At 35.4% G+C, this 16,865-nt stretch overlaps 1 protein-coding gene across 1 annotated transcript in view; it reads right to left on the bottom strand.

Moving 5' to 3' along the window:
• Positions 1-246: 246 nt before the first annotated feature.
• Positions 247-16,865, bottom strand: part of Usp25 (ubiquitin specific peptidase 25) — a 108,873-nt gene continuing 92,254 nt past the window's right edge. The window contains exons 20-26 of the mRNA XM_051150149.1: positions 15,639-15,734; positions 8,205-8,383; positions 6,771-6,849; positions 5,828-5,907; positions 3,185-3,308; positions 2,045-2,240; positions 247-1,731 (exon numbers count right to left, since the gene is read on the bottom strand). Of these exons, the coding sequence (XP_051006106.1) occupies positions 1,559-1,731; positions 2,045-2,240; positions 3,185-3,308; positions 5,828-5,907; positions 6,771-6,849; positions 8,205-8,383; positions 15,639-15,734 (927 nt within the window). The 3' untranslated portion in view covers positions 247-1,558. The remainder of the gene's footprint in view (positions 1,732-2,044; positions 2,241-3,184; positions 3,309-5,827; positions 5,908-6,770; positions 6,850-8,204; positions 8,384-15,638; positions 15,735-16,865) is intronic.

The raw sequence follows: 16,865 nt of genomic DNA, 5'->3' as shown, positions 1-16,865 counted from the left end.
CTTGCTGCCTCCCCACACAAAATTCCCTATGCAAGATTATCACAGAAGTGATCGTTTTCACTTCCGCCAGTGCAGTGGTTTCAACCTGTGTGGGTCATGACCCCTAGAGGGGTCACATTTCAGACATCCTGCCTATCAGGTTTACATTATAATTCATAGCAGCAGCAAAGTATAGTTATGCAGTAGCTACAATGTAATTTTATGGTTGGAGTTCACCACAGCAAGAGCAATAGTACTAAAGGGTTGCAGCATTAGGAAGGTTGAGAACCAGTGCTCTGTTGGGTCTTTTGTGAGAGGCACTTGTAGAAAGTGTTAGTTTGGCGACGCTACAACAAACAAAAACACACAGCATAATGATATATTTTACTATGCTAACAAAGTATCAATTATAAAGAATTTTTTATAAATTCAAAAATATATGGGTGGTAACATGATTACCTTTAAAGCATTAATCTAGATTTTCTTTCACAATATCACTTCATTGATCTTAAAACAGCAGTTCCGTCTATAAAATAGTCTACATCTTTTACCTTTTTTTGAAAAAAACAGAGGCAAATAAAAAGTTAGGATTCTTCTGATTCCTAGTTGAACAGTATCAGTTTCATTTCACAGCATTGATTAGTAGAGGACATTTTCAATTAAAGTAGTATATCATTTACAAAAATAGAATAATTATATAATGAAAAACATTGCCCTCCATTATGAAGAATACATGTATGTGCATGTATGTGTGTATATGTGCACATTTTTTCTTTTTAAATTTCACAATAGCCCTTATTCAAGTACATTTTCAGGTTTCTCTTGAAATAATCACCTTGTTATGTTATTTACACATACATAAAGGAACAGACATTTAATCGAAGAAAAGGTTAAAAGTTTCAGTGCAGCTTGACTTAAAACCCAGTCAGTCATTTCAGTGAAATCTGACTGAACACAACATGTTTAGGTCCAAGAACTCAGCTGATACAAATACATGAAAGTGGTAAATACTTAGTACAATTCCGATATGGTTCCATTATAGTAACACAAAAGGGCTATTATTCTGTGAATCACTCATTGTCAACCCATGACTAAATTCATTTATGTAACTGCAGTATACACCATTACACAATATACCTGCTTACAAACACATAGGTAGCCATAAATAAAACTTTATTCTTTGATTTCATTTACAAGCTACCAAATATTATGTATCATACACCGTGCTAAACACTTAATGGCTTAGTCTTGGAAATTCCAGACTCAATGGAAAGCTGTTGATAGAGAAAACTGAGAGGCAATACTGCGATAGAAGGCGGCAAAAGTACAGTTTTGCCACACACAAACACACACAAAATCAATTGATTTGTAATTGTACATCGGTTCCGGATAAAACAAAGTGTGAGCGCCATGCGATTCTCTCAGGTTTATTGTTTGCAGTCTGGCTAAGGTCGGCATAGTCGTTTTGTCCTTTGCAGTTATTAAAATAAAAGATAAAAACTCTAGCAGCAGCAAGCAAACCCCGCGGCAGGAAGGCAGGGGGAGAAAGGAGCTTCTGTGGTGAGTGTGGGAACTCTGCTTATCTCCCGTCAGCAGGGGTACGACTGAGGGACAGCATGATTCGGGCGAATCGCTCACAGAGTTCATGTGCAGAATAGGATGGTAACTTTGGTGGCTCATGGAAACCTTTAAGCTCTGTAGAACAGTCAAGTAGTTTTGGCAGAAAGTCCGTCAGCTTTTCTTGTAGGTTTGCTGCAAATACAAATAATTAGATTTATCTAAACTCAAAGAAATTAAAGGACTACCTACAATAGGCTTGTTGTACGAGAGGATTCCCTTTGAAATACATGAAATTACTTCATTTTGGGGACAATGTTTTTTTGTTTGTTTCTTTTTGTTTTTAAGTACATGGCAACAAAAAAATGCACACCTTAGCTTGTAAAGGAGGAAGCTGACTACCATGCAAAGGCGGAAGTGCTACAGACTATAAACAATGCCAACACAAAACAGCATCTTCTGCTGCTTGGTCCCACCCCGTGTGCCTAACAGCACTGTTGACACTTACGTTCCATTTCTTGCCCTAGGTATGAACACCAACGATTCCTCATATCTTCCACAGCAAGAATATCTTTCTCTTCCATTTCATCCACCAGCAACAAGGGCAAAAACGGAACGATGAACTCATTCATAATAATCAAGCCATTGTTCACCTCTCCGTCCTCTCCAGATTCAAACATCTCTGCCGCTTGCTCATTTAATTTCTTAATGGAATGAAAGAGAACACATTTGGCTTCGTCTTATAGTTAAGAAAAGAGTTCCGGCGCATGGTCATACTGAAGACAACATGATACATGTGTTCAAACAGTATTAGAACAAATAGCAGTCAAGTATAAGAGCCCCAACTATATAATACCACAAACACATACACACAAAAACTCTTGGGAAAAGCTATGGACAAAGACAGCAGAAAAATAAAACAAAACCCCAAGCTCCCAATAATCTCATTCAAAACTGCTGTAATTCTTCACATTAAAATTAATGTAAACTGAACAGTTCTAATTTCTAACATTTCATCTAACAACCTACTTAAAAATTCTTCTCTCACACATAGTATATATAAAACCCCAAGCAGCTTTCCTCATTTTTTTAAACAGGAGAAACAATTAGTACTTTGTGATTTACAGTATGGATGGAAGTGATGCCGGCAGCGAATAGTAAGTTCAATGTAATCAAATAAATTTTAGGGGAATTTATGATTTATATGAGAAGGGTAGATGATTCGCTGTGCATCAGGCTCTCTACATATGTAAAGTGGATCAAAAGATTTTCAAAGTACCTTTAAAATATGCAATAATTAACAACAATAATAATATTTTAGACAGACTGTGAAATATTTGAGCAAAGAAAAGGCATCATGATCAATGTTATTTTGCAAGCTAATTCCAGCATGATTTATAACTCTCAGGAAACTAATTGTTTGATGTTTATAGTATTAGTCATGATTCAGCCCTCCTTATACAGCAAAAAGGGAGTGGCAATCTAATGATAAAACCTAGAAATATAAGGAAAGTACTCTTCTCTCATTTAAAAATATTTTTATGCAGATATCATTATTTTTGCCATGTGTTTACAGTCAATATTTTATGTGTAAAGCTGAAAGTGTGTCCAACATAAGGACAATGCAAACACAAGCATTCATACTCACCAGTAAGCATTCTCTCCTGTAATGAGAGATAAGCTCTCCATCATGCCCTCTGTATGGACCCTTGGACAAGAGCTCTTTGTTATTCTGATAAGCACAGACAAGGAACATCAAGGAGTCTATATAACTTAAAATAAACACACATATTAGTATTTCATCATCATAAAACAATCTACAATTACAAAAAATAAATAAAAATTAACTATACACTTAAATATCTGTCCTCTATGACATAAAGAAAAATCAATGCATCATATGCACAAACACTTTTTTAACAATAGCAAAACACGAAGACAGGAGAGTTATATCACAAAGTTAAAAAAATAAAGAAAAATAGGAAATAAAGTAAATGGGAGAAAGGCTTCAGTTGAAATATTTAATAGTCCCTTCTGTTGTCTTTAGTATATTGGAGTTTTGATGTTTTCCACTTATGAACAAAATTTAAGATTTCTGTGAAAGCCAACAATCAATGAGTTTAATTCAATAATTTCTTTTTTTTACAATAATTTCTTATGAAAAGATTATTTCGCTTACTTTATACTTAACTGTCACTTGCCCCATGCTATAAATATGTCAGTTGGGTTTTTGTATATGTAGACAAATTTATGGCCACTGAGAAAAACATAAAAGAAAAATGCCCAAAGGCGATGATGGATGGAAAGTGGAAGGCATACTTCCAACTTGAAAACTTAGGAAGGGTTAAACTGGGATGAGAGAGTGAGGGTGGAATGGAGGAGCAAGTATGATGTGGGATAAATAACACCAAAGACCCTTTGTAAAAAATATAAAAAGGCATGCTACACCAGCTTACATACATGTATGCATACATACTTACATACATACTGTGTGCATACATATATACGTACATATGTACATACATGCAATCCCTCTCTCTTTCTCTCTCTCTCTCTCTCTCTCTCTCTCTCTCTCTCTCTCTCTCTCTCTCTCTCTCTCTGTCTCATATTAAAATATAGTTACCCTATACCAGGGCAACAATGCCTCTATTAGAAACCAAAAGAGAATAAATAAAATGCCAAGTGCCTTGAATGGGTTATTTCTTTGGGAATTGTTGGCCACTGAGGTTTCCACAGATCCCCCAAACATTAGAGGCTACACTGTCTTTGGTTATGCTTTCAAACTAGATGACGAAGCCATATGTTGAAACTATAGTTGCTGTACAGCTATGACTGGCTTGGCAAGGCAAGCCTGCTAATGCAATAGTGGCACAAACATTATGGGAGTAACTATCCACTTCCTGATAGGAGTTAAGTACCCTTGTACAAGACGACACTCATAAATGGCAGCACTTTTGGGCTAAGAACCTATGGCTAGATGGCTAGAGAAGTTGTAGGCACTCAGCAAGAACTCTAGTGAGTAGAGTGGGCACTGGTTAAGTGCCTCAAGGAACGTGGCCAGTACTACTAAGATACTGAATACAAAGTTATAGAAATTTAAGTTACCAGTCCTGGTTAGTAATGCCAGGTTGAACAGCTACATTCTAAAAATAAGTGCCTACTTGTTATTAAAACCACACCATTAGTTTAGTGGGAATTTTCTATAGTTTATTAACACAAACAAATAAGTCACTAGTCATTTTGCTTCGCTGCAATAAGACAGTGCATTGAAAATAAAGTGGTATCTTTTAAAAAATCACTAGGTTAAGCAAATTAATACTAAGGTAGAAATTAAATAATATAGAAGGAAACTAATATAAACTAGCAAATAACAAAAATGACAAGTACATAAAAGTGTTTTCTTAGCCAGGCATTGGTGGCACATGACTTTAATCCTAGCACTCAGGGAAACAGAGGCAGCTGGTGGTCTGTGAGTTCGAGGCCAGCCTGGTGTTCAAAGCAAGTCCAGGACAGCCAAGGCTACACAGAGAAACCTTGTCTTGAAAAAAAATATGTTTCCCTAATAACAATTAAAATACTGATTTGTTCTTATATTACCTTATTATTTTTAGATTTTTTTTTTTTATGTATTGTATACAAAAAAGAAAAGGTGTGTATTTGGGTAGGTGGGAAAGTGTGGAGGATGTGAGGGAGAAGAACTCATAATCACAGTATATTGTATTAAAAATCTGTACTCAATTAAAAAAAGAAAGAGTAGGAATAACAAGTTTATTGTTAAATAAATCGAAACTATTACAAATTATCTTCAGTATTAAATTTGTGTATTATTTAGAAGTTTCTACAGACAAACTTGTTTTTGAGAGTGCAATGGGATTAAATCTTAAGCTTTGTGCATACCAGGGGAGGACATTATTGCTCAATACCGTCCTATCGCAGATGCTCTTTTTATGGTACCTGGGGCTTCAGAAGAAGACATGAGAATTGCCTCTGATGTAAGTTGAAGTTATATGAGGGAGAAAATAATCACCATGATGTCCCAGGTAGATTTTAGGAAATGTAACTAGTTTGATGTGCTGGGCCACCAGCTCTTTGCTCCCAATATTTTATGGGTGGATTTCATGCAAAACTTTCAATTATAGTCCGTTGTATTAAATTTGCAATATTCTGTAATATAAAATTTTTCAGGCTAAAATATCCATTAAAATGTATACTACATAATTTGTGTTGGATGACAATCACTGAGTAGAATTACTGACAAGAACAAACAAACATTTTTTCCAGTCTTTCTTACCTTTCTCTCTGGAAATTTTCTAGTCCAATTATGAGATACATAGTTGTTTCCTTGAATTTCTTATAATCTGCATGCCATTCCTGTATATAAAATATTAAAAATTAAAAGAGTAAAACTATGGTAAGAGTATATAGCAATAAATTTTATACTCAGGTGAATAAAGAGAAATAAAGAATTTAATATTAAAATAACAGGTAGCACATACTACTTTTTAGTATAACAAATATAAAAATTATCAGGCATTTAGTTATGGATAAAAAATTAACAAAAATATTAGTAGGAGATTAAGAATACAAGATATAAAATAATAAAATGGCAGGGTGATCAAAATGGTTACTTTATCTTACCATAAAACATTCTTCAGTATAAATTTAGTAAAAAATATTACAATACTACAGACTGAAATAGTCTACTGATACAGTTCTATCCAGTGTTCAAAAATCTGAATTGATATAGAATTTTAAGAAAATAAAGAAGTCATAGTTCACTTATTTAATGTTATTAAATATGAGGGGATTTTAAATGTGTTGCCAAGTTTTCTATCTGACGTACAGTGAAAAAAAATCTCCTCTCCCCATACAAACAATAGTAGGGCATGGATACTCAGAGCAAACCAAAAAGTTGTTCTTTTAAAATAAAACTTAGTTCAAAAAATAAGAAATTTAATAGTGTTAAACTAAAAGACAGTTCTGCCAAAAATTATAAAGCTTTTCTGGCTACATTATGATGAGAAAATGAAGAGGAGAAAGAAATCAAAAGATTTTCGGTTTATAAGCACCTATACCAAACTCATCTTAAAATTAGTTATCAAAGCATTAAGTTGTCATTAACTTAAAACTGCCAATTTCATTTATTATCCATAAAAACACAGTCTCCCATATGCTGAAATCGATGACAGACAGAATGCGTCAACTAGGGGCCAGTATTCCCCAGAGCACACTACCTCATATTCTTCCTCATTTATTTCTTCTGGTTTGATCATTTCCAGTTTGGCTTGGGCAACTTTCATTATGTTTTGACACCTGACAATATAAAGAACATATTTCCAAATCGAAAGCAATGTCCGTAAAAAAACCACAAAAGTATGTAGCACAAAACTAAACTGTCAAACACATAAAAGCACAATGCCAGTGAGCTGGCTCAGCAGTTTGATTAACCTGACTAGAGTCAATCATCAGATCTCACAAGTGCCTGGAGTGGTCCTCTGACCTTCCTACATATACCAAGGCAGGCATGTCTCCCCACCCTGACCCTGTGACCCAGAATGAACACAAACACAAATACAAATTTTTAAAGAATTAAATGAGCTAGATATGGTGGTGCTCATCTTTATTTCTTTTTTATTTTTTAAATATATTTTTAAAGATTTATTTAGATTGCATCCCACTTGTTATCTGCTCACTTGTACTTTCCCGCCCCTCCACTTCCTCCCTATTCCTCTCCTCTAGACCTCTGACTGAAGGGACCACCTCCCCCATCATATGACCACAGCATATCAGGACTCATCCGCCGTGATACAACACTCAGTAGTCAGAGTCAGGAAGATCTCTGTGAGTTTGAGGCCAACCTGGTCTCCTGACCATGAGTTCCAAAGGCCAATGGTTATACAGGTTATAAAAAAATAAAACAAGTTAAACAAACAAACAAACAAAAAACCATACAGGTTATACAAAAATAAAATAAGAAAAAATATCTTTTAGTAACTTGAAATTTTATACATGGAGTCTTTTTAAAAATGAAATTTAAACTAATAAAAAAAATTAACAGGAGTTTCACAGGACATTTTGATGAAAAAAATAGTTGTGGGTGAACAAAGTTAACTGTTTTATGTCTTTCTTTATATCAAAAGAATTTCAATGCCTATTCTCTGTATACACGGCCGACATTCCTCTCCATAGACTGTCACAGAGAGGCAAGGTCACCTTCTCGGATCCAGTGGCTCCTGGGAATATATGGAGCATATAGGAATATATAGGAGCTTCTAGTGAGGGGCTGGCTTCTCGCCAGTCAGAGGTCAGTTAGAGGTGCTGCTCTATCTGACAAACCACATAGAGGCCTGACAACAGAATTATCTAACCTAAAATCCCCACAGTATAGATGTTTTTTAAAAAATCACATTTTCCTTCCATAGATGAGTGATGTCTTTATTCATAATCTAAATCATCCAAATTACTTTTAGCCTAAACTTTAAAAGGACACAGCTAGAAATTGTAGAGAAATGGCAAAGCAAATACTCCAATGACTAGAAGATGAGTTTTGTGCTATTCTTGTTGGGTTTTGTACGCACTTAAAACTTACACTTGATTAGCAAAACCAAACCAAACCTAGAACAGTAAGTATAAGCCCAGGAAGCTGATGCTTTTTGTTTTTATATTACCTTTCATCAAAACTCAAATTTCTGTCTCCAAACTGTTCAAGTAATGTCTTCTCAATGATTGTCTTTGGCGCTTGGTTCTGGATAAAGTAGACCAGGATGTGATGTAAGCGGTAATCTGTTTCTGGCGGGGTATCTTCTTGGGCCAACTTAACCAGCCTTGAATACTCTAACTTAATTGCCTAGAAAATGAAACAAGAGCAAAGATTTTGATTAATTATAACAAAGTTTTTCACCATTCTAATTGTAATTATTTAAATGCTCAGTTTTGCCTTTTAATGGGTAAGCAAGCTGGTCCATTTAAGACTCTCATACTCCATCCTTTAAAGGGATTTTCCAAATGGCCGAGGTCCTCTGTATAGGACCTTCCCTATCGTGTGATCTTACAAATGCCCTTTATGTTTCCATGCACCGAAATGTATACACAGTGTATATGTCTTAGGATGTGAAAGCTTTTGTGCTAGAGTCAAGTCAAGTCTGTCTTGAGGCCTCAGCCTAGAGGAGCTGTGTCGTTATCCACTGGGATGGATTTGTAGCATTGCATTATATACCAGATTTCCAGAACAGTTAAATAGTCCTCGAATACCCAGACCTCTACATGAGAGCAAGGCTCTTAAAGGCAGTCACACTGCTACAAATACTTCGTCATCACTCACAGTAAGGGCCTTGGTTCCTAGTCACCTCAAAGGACTATGGCTGCTACGACAGTATTTGAATTTTATTATTACAGTAATAATGATGATACATGCTGGAGTATCACTTGTTTAACCATAAAATGCCTCAAAATTGAAAACTAGTAACACAAAATATTAATACACCTTTTAGCACAACAGCCCTATGGAGATGACACATAACTATGAATATGTGTAGACTTATATGTCAAATAGTGCTATATTAGTCATACAAAATTCACATGATTAAAAGTAACACTTTCAAAGTATTCTTTTCTTTTATTTTTGTATTTAAATCTTTCTCTGCTAGTCATAAAATGCTTTGGGCTACATGCAAAACACATTACAAAAATTCATTGAATTAAAAGGGTTTATTAGTTTCCTCCCTTCACTTTATGTTAGTGCATAACTTCTTCAAGTTATCCTATAATCTATGTTGGTATAATTTAGAGGAAAAGTAAATAAAGTGTTTTTTGAAATATTTATGCTACATAATACTTAAAAGGTTAGTCAGTCCCATCCACATGTCAAAGAGAAGACATTCCTTTGCTGTAGTAATGCCAATGATTAGAAAATATTTTTCCTAAGGAGAGAAAATGACTTCCCTTCCAGATATAAATGCCAAATCTTACTGCTGTGCTTAAAAGTCCTCATAAAAAGAAACTAAGACAGTCAGGGTTACTGTGTATTTAAATTGTACACATTCACTTTTCACAGTGATCTCTTTTAAAACTATTTTTCAGTTTTTTTTAGGAGATCCACATGTATTTAACAACCAATATGTATTAAACATTAGAAAAAATAAAACATGCGCCCTTATATTGTATGTGCCTATCCCCTAGATTTGCTCAGTGGGTCTCCTAATTTTCCGAGGTCAATCCAATCAGGATGCTTTCCATCCTGACTTTCTCGGAAAGGGGCAGCTCTGTGAGGCTGCTTCATCCAGAAGAGCTGTACACAACATCTGCCTGAGGAAGGGCAACATGATAAACTGCCTCCAATTACTTCTGTATCATGTGCCTAATTATAGTTTTCATTATTTTTGGCTGCCTATAATGAGAACTATTTTTAGATAATTAAGAGACTGTAAGAATATTACATATTTATGGTATGAAGTATAATAGTGGACATTAGGTAATAAAACGTGGTTGACTTTTAAAAGTCTTAATATCTACAATCCAGTAAATATCTCATTCCTTCCATAATATAAGTTTATTTGATATTTACTGGGGAACAGTTTAATGACATAATTAAGAGACTACACTGGAAATATTAAAAAGCATAGGATCTTAATAACATAAATATATATAACATATATGTTCATCATAACTTGCAAGTGCTATTTTGTAATAAGATATTTATGCATCTAAGAATAATGTAAAATATAATTATCAAGCAAAATTATGAAACTTTATTAAAACTCATAACAAAAGATAACATTCCAAAGTCATATCTGGTTACTCTTATAAAATAATCCAACTGTCACAACATAACTTCTAATTTCAACTTCACTTACAACACGCGAACATAATGCAAGTACCACTCAGATTCTCTAAGGATTCAGGGAATAAGTAGCAGTTGATTCTAAAAATCATAAAAATTGAAAATGTTTCATCAAATATTTTATTTATAAAAAATAAAAACTAGCAAGAATTTTTTCTCTATATGATGTCAAGTATACTAATGGCGCATGAGGCAATATGTTCACTGCTTAGAAAACACACCAGTAGACTACGGAGACACAAACAGTCCCATACTGTGGGGAATTATTATATGATAAAGAAGGCAATTTAAGTCAGTATAAAATAAAAGATGGGTTATACAACTTTTTGTAAGTTTTAGACGTTTTTCTATTTGAAGAAACTTAAAATTCTATAATTTAAATCAAGGTTGAAAACATAAGAATTAATGATTTTGGTAATTTTAGAAGCAGTCATATAGACTTCTTAGATCTATGAAAAAAGCTACAAATAACCACAAAACTGGCAAACTATTGATGAATGAATTATTGTATCTCACTTAATATGAACAAACGAAAATTCACACAATACAAAAATGAACAAAGACAGTTCGTTATCACAAATACTAGCTATCAAAACATTTCAGCAAAGATACTGATGCTCAGCAAAAGTAAAATACATCTTAATTAGGAATTGAACTCTGTAATGCTCTCTTCTCAGGCAACTTTCAATAAGCTGAACCAATAAAAGTGAAGGAATATGACAGCCATTTAACAGCACTTAAAATTTGCAAGTATTTTGGCTTCATAATTCTGCTCTCCTATATTAATGCCAAGCAGTCAATGATAAAATACTGTTCACACCTGGAAGGGACCCAAACATCAGCAACAACTGCCAACCACAAGATTATAACAACCAACAACTTCAATTGAATGATTATTTATAGATCCTATCTAATGAGTTCCTCCCAAATAGATTATGTATTTAATTTTAAGATGTCTCAATGAAAGCACTGTATTAGATATTTTAATATATTGTCCAGGGCTCCAGAATTAAGTAAGATAACCTGGATTTAAAACGAGGCACCTGATCAGAGAGAATGTAAACCAACTTCTTAACCTAGAGCCAGAGTGAATTGTAGCAATGCTGAGCTTCTGGTGCCGTGGGCTCCCCAGTGTGTGACAGCTGGACACATCATTTCCAGCTGTGGTATGCTCTAATAAAATGTTTAAATACAGTATTAAAGTCCAATAGAAAGCAAAGAAAACATAATGTGATAAATGTAGGAAGTATAACTTGGCTAACTCCTCACCATACATGAGAAAATAACTACAGAGAGAAACAAGATGAGCAAACAGAAAGAATAACCCTACTTTAAGTTTTTAATATAGTGAATAAGGTTAGGAATGGGAAAATTATAAATCAATGAGTAACCTTAAGTAAACATACCTATCTCCAGAAGGAGAAAGAGGAACCAGCTGGCAGAGAAGATTATTTATAGACTACAATTATGCATGTATTACTTGTTTAAATGTCACTTTCTCTAAGAAGACTTCTAGATACCAGCTCTGTCATTTATTTTATGTAATCCTTCCTTATTCACTGTTTTCTTCATACTAACTGCAATTTAATTAATGTTTGCTTCTCCACTAGAAACCAAGATTCGTTCAGGAAGAAAGTCAATCCATGATTGCACTAACTATACCCACTGGGTTTAGGGCCATGCTTTATAATTTGTTATCTTAATCAAGAAAAGAATGGAAAGGATAGGGGGTACCATTGTGTCTACATGGTATACTGCAAACTACAAGTGCATTTGAAGACATAGAATTCTAAACATGTTGTAAACACAGACACACTGAAAAGAACCAGAAGGAAAGTGTTTCACGTATAAAGGGTCCGACACCACACTAACAACATAAGGAAATGGCTGCATTTGGTAAAGGGGACTACAGGGAAGAGCACAGAGGTGACGCAGGAGCTCTCAGGAGTTCTTCTTGGCCTGATTGGAGATTACATATACAGCTGTTTCTTCTGTGGTGATGTACTGGGCTGTAACCTACTACCACTGCAACTTTAAGCAGTTTTATAAGTTAAAACACACCTTCCATAAACAGAGTAAAGAAAGGTGCAGCAGCAGTAGTAAGTACTAAGGTGTGAAAGGAAGCGACTACAGAGCATCAATGTAGGATAGTTACTGTGAAGCAATGGCACTCCTCTCAATAACAACACCTATAATGCAGAAGTCCACTTACCTCATAAAACCCTAAGGATACTACTCTAATAAGTACAGATAACAATTTGAAAAAAAATCTATGATTTTCAAAGGAAACAAAAAGCTATTCCCAGAGTAATAGTCACAGTGTGGCATCTTTGCCTCCAGCATGCTTATGGCAACCTGTCCTTTACAATTGTCCTTAATTTTTATCTCTTGGATTTTAATTTTTCTTATTAGAGCAACTTTAAATTGACTTTTTTTTGGGGGGGGTGTCTTCTCCTTAAACTATTTCACTTAAGGATTTTCTACTTAAAATTGAAACCAATTCTACCAAATGTAGTCAACTTGTGAAGGAACTTGATGGAATACTTTAGCCCCATTGGCCTGCCTATTAACCCTGTCATACTCCATAAAATATACAGTAGATTCCCTTCTTGGAGTGTCTCTGGGACTCTCTATGTCAAGGTTAAATCTCATCATCAGCTCACTTACTCAAACCTAACTTGCGGTCTTTACTTCTATTTCTTGTAAGATGACACTCCCGTAGGATAATTTCCTATAGTTCATAAGATAATCATTATCAAACATATCATTTAAAGCTGGTTTAACAGTGTGGTGAAATGTCTTCCCAGCTAAGGGCCCTTGTGTTGCAAGCCTAGCATCCTCAGTTCTACCCACAGAGCCCACACAAAGCAGAAGGAGAGAACAGATTTCACAGTGGTGTGCTCTAACGTCCAGACGGCTCCATGATGGGTGCATGCCCACACATGCGCATGCATTCTAATAGTAAGCAGCATAAGGACTGATCTGATGATAAAGCTTTAAGCCAGAGTTGGGAGTACTTAATCAGGCCCAGAGTTAAAAATTCATCTCTCACAATCAAAAAGTTCTATAAAGTCAACTGAAGAAGGCTTTCCTGGTAATGTTCAAGACATGGAGAAAAACATCTTTCCTCTGAAGCTATTACAAATTAGACAGTGAATAGAATGAAATGTGCTGTATATAATTTAAAAAATCCAGGAAGGTGGGAGCAGCAATAGTATGCCAATACTAAGCTTTCATCCTGGTATGATTCAACTATCCTCACAGGAGACCTGTGGACTCAGAACTAGTGTGGAGTATTCAGGACTTGTGGGTTGGAGCACGGATGGGAAGGAGATGCTAGCAGAAAGATTTCTAAATGCTGATACAGCCCATAGGTTTCACGTGGAAATAGAGACGAGTGAGTCTTCAAACTGCCATTTTTCTGTACTAATCTGGGAGGCATCAAAGACTGTTAAGTGTAATATTTATATTCACCATGTACTAAAAGGTGCAATATAGCTAGCGATCTGTGTAAGCAATCTTTGTCTCACAGTCAATTGCTCTTCATTCTTTTTTATAACTTGTTTTTTCTTTCATTGTACACCAAACCCTGATATTCAAGGGTTGGGAGAAATAAAGAGATGAAGTACAGAAAACACATAATGTGAATGTCCAAGGTAACAACACAGAGTTCAAAGCATCGATCTGTGCGTAATTTAAGGAAGCTCAACCTGGGTGAAGGTTGAAGCTATACAAAGATTTCTTTGAGAATATAAAATTAGTAACAGCAGGGCTGGAGATGGCTCAGTGGTTGAAAGCACTGGCTCTTCTACCAGAGGACCTGGATTCCATTTCCAGCACCCATGAGCGATCACAACCATCTTTAACTCCTGTTTCAGGTGAATCCGATGCCCTTATGGCATCTGTGGGTGCTGGATGAAAAGGGTGCAAAGACAGATATGAAAACAAAATACTCAGACACATAAAATTAAAATTTAAAGTTGGTAAAACGAGAGTAAGAGACTACTTGAGCAACTGGTAGAGAGAGGAACTGATGACAAATACAGAAAACTATGCCAAAGAAGAAAAAAGTGTGTGTGTGTGTGTGTGTGTGTGTGTGTGTGTGTGTGTGTGTGTGTGTGCAATTAAAGAGAAATGAAGGAACGGGGGAAGGGATGGAAATAATATCTGTAGCTTAAGCCAGACATAAAGCACAGACAGTAACATTACTACAAAGCAGAATCTATCTAAATGCCTGTTCTCTTCTTTTCCTAGTGGCCTTTATGTCTTTTTTTTTTTTAACTTTTTGCATCAGATCTTAAGAGAATGATCAATTTGCCCTTGGACCAGTTTGTCAGAAAGTTTGACTCTTAACACTTCAAGTTGGATATTCAAAAAGTCTACGGAATATCAGTAAAATCGATTAATTCCAGAAAATTCAAGCATTCTTATTGAGAAGGCAAATTAGTACACTATGTTTGTTCTACACACTGGGCTGAAAAAATATTGACAGGAAGGTCTGACTTTTGAAGAACAGAACAGGTGATTATAACGTATAGAAAATAAAGTGAGCATTTTAGAATTTTAATGTCAAAAAAGTAGACCTTGATATTCTTAATACTGACACTGTTTTACAAGCCGTAAGAAGGAAACACACACACACACACACGCACACACACACACACACACGATCTTTTGCTAAATCTCAAAAAGTAACACATCAGAAATGGTGTTTTCGTTTTCACAGTAGAAGCTCTGGAAGACTCGCATATATGTGGGGAAGGTGTGAAATGGTGACAGAGAATCAACTCAATGGTCTTCTGTTGACTAGAATATTACAAATTCAGAATAAAGGAAAAAGAAGTGAATAAGAAAAAACAAAGGTAATAAACAAATAATTTTCCGGAACAATCAAAGAAGTGGTTTAATGTCCAACAGGGAAATTAAAGGAAGCATATTGCAATACTGACCCATGGACCGAACTCTAAGAGAAAAATCAGCTATCACCAGAAGCAATTGTACAGTCCCTGGGACTGATCTCCAATACTCTTCACTTCCTGATTAAATTGTTGGCAATAAAAAGATACATAGTAATGTATTAACTCATGTAAAATGTTCTGATTATCTTGAATTATCTGCATTAAAACAGAAACACAACCTTGGATTCTTACACACAAGCAGCTCCCAGAGCACCAGGGTGTCATGATTCAGATAGGAAAACGGAACTTAATTTAGAGAGATCAGATTCTGTAAGACACTACATTTTAGAAAGTTGAAAATGTACCTTAAAGAACCCTGCTTCAGGGCCACACCTGTCATACACACTCCTGGATTTACCTATCGCCATGATAATACCTTGCATACTGGGTGTCATCATGATCTGCCACAGAAATTAAAAGTAAGAGTTTCTGAATGGTTAACAGTAAAACACAGAAAGAAAACCAAAAACTTTTACACAAAGTAAAATGAGTTATTGACATGCAACTCAAAAGCCCTTTGTTATGTACTGTTTAGGAATCAAATGGTGCATTTATAAGAGAGCATGCTCTCTGATGGACAAGTGAAGGAGCCATTCAGGCATCTGTGCAGTGGCAGCTGGCTTACAGGATGGCTCAGTCTGTGAGGTATGCAGAAAAGCAGTCTCTCAAAGTGAACAGTTGTAAGAAGGCACCCCCTTCTGGACAAATTAGAAAATTAACACTTCTCCAAGAAAAGAAAGAGCAACTCTTAGGAAATAAGTGAATAGACATTTGTACATTTGTAGGAGGACCACTGAGTTTCTGAAGAAGGCCATTTGACTCCTGATCCTGCGGCAGGCAAGGGACCGTCACACAACCATGCCGCCTGCATGTGTGTAAGTAAAGTTTTCTGTCCGTATAACTCATCTTAAAGAGCCACAAGGCACATGCACTGTTAGGCAACAACACCAACAAGGAAGATCAAAACACACAGCTCTGCAGGTAACAGAAGCTTTCCCACCAAAGGCAGTGTTTAAGCGAGGAATCACAATTCCTTCAGAAATTCCAAAATTAGCTCACACCAAAAACAAGCAACCTGGTACTTCATAATAAACTAGTATTTTTTATTAAAATGTATTGGTTTGAATAATTTCCAAGAGCAAACACGGAACAATTTAATTTAGTACTATTCATGCTGTATACAATACTTAAGCCCTGTTTTAAAAATGGCTCATTCTTGGCTGTTTGCATTTGAAATTAGGTGCTATGGAGCTGCCTTCCTGAGAGTGAGGGCCTATGGTCATTTCCTCTGATTCACTGAAACTATTACTCATAGTTTGACTCTGGATTATACATGGAGGGTTGCAATGTTTCCAGCACCCAGTGCTTGCTTATGCAAACCCTCTGGTCAGTTCCTCTTTCTTAAATCTAGTCTTTCAATTGACACACTTTCTGATATTGGCAGAAATACGAATTGGTTTAGTTATGCTCTTATCACCCTTGTAACTTTGATGGTTTTATATAATCACAATTAAAACTCGGGAAGACGTTTT

This window comes from Acomys russatus, chromosome 8 (assembly GCF_903995435.1).
Source record: "Acomys russatus chromosome 8, mAcoRus1.1, whole genome shotgun sequence".
Classification (NCBI taxonomy): domain Eukaryota; kingdom Metazoa; phylum Chordata; class Mammalia; order Rodentia; family Muridae; genus Acomys; species Acomys russatus.
The sequence above is the reverse complement of the archived record's forward strand: the minus strand, read 5'-3'. Positions and strand labels throughout refer to the sequence as shown.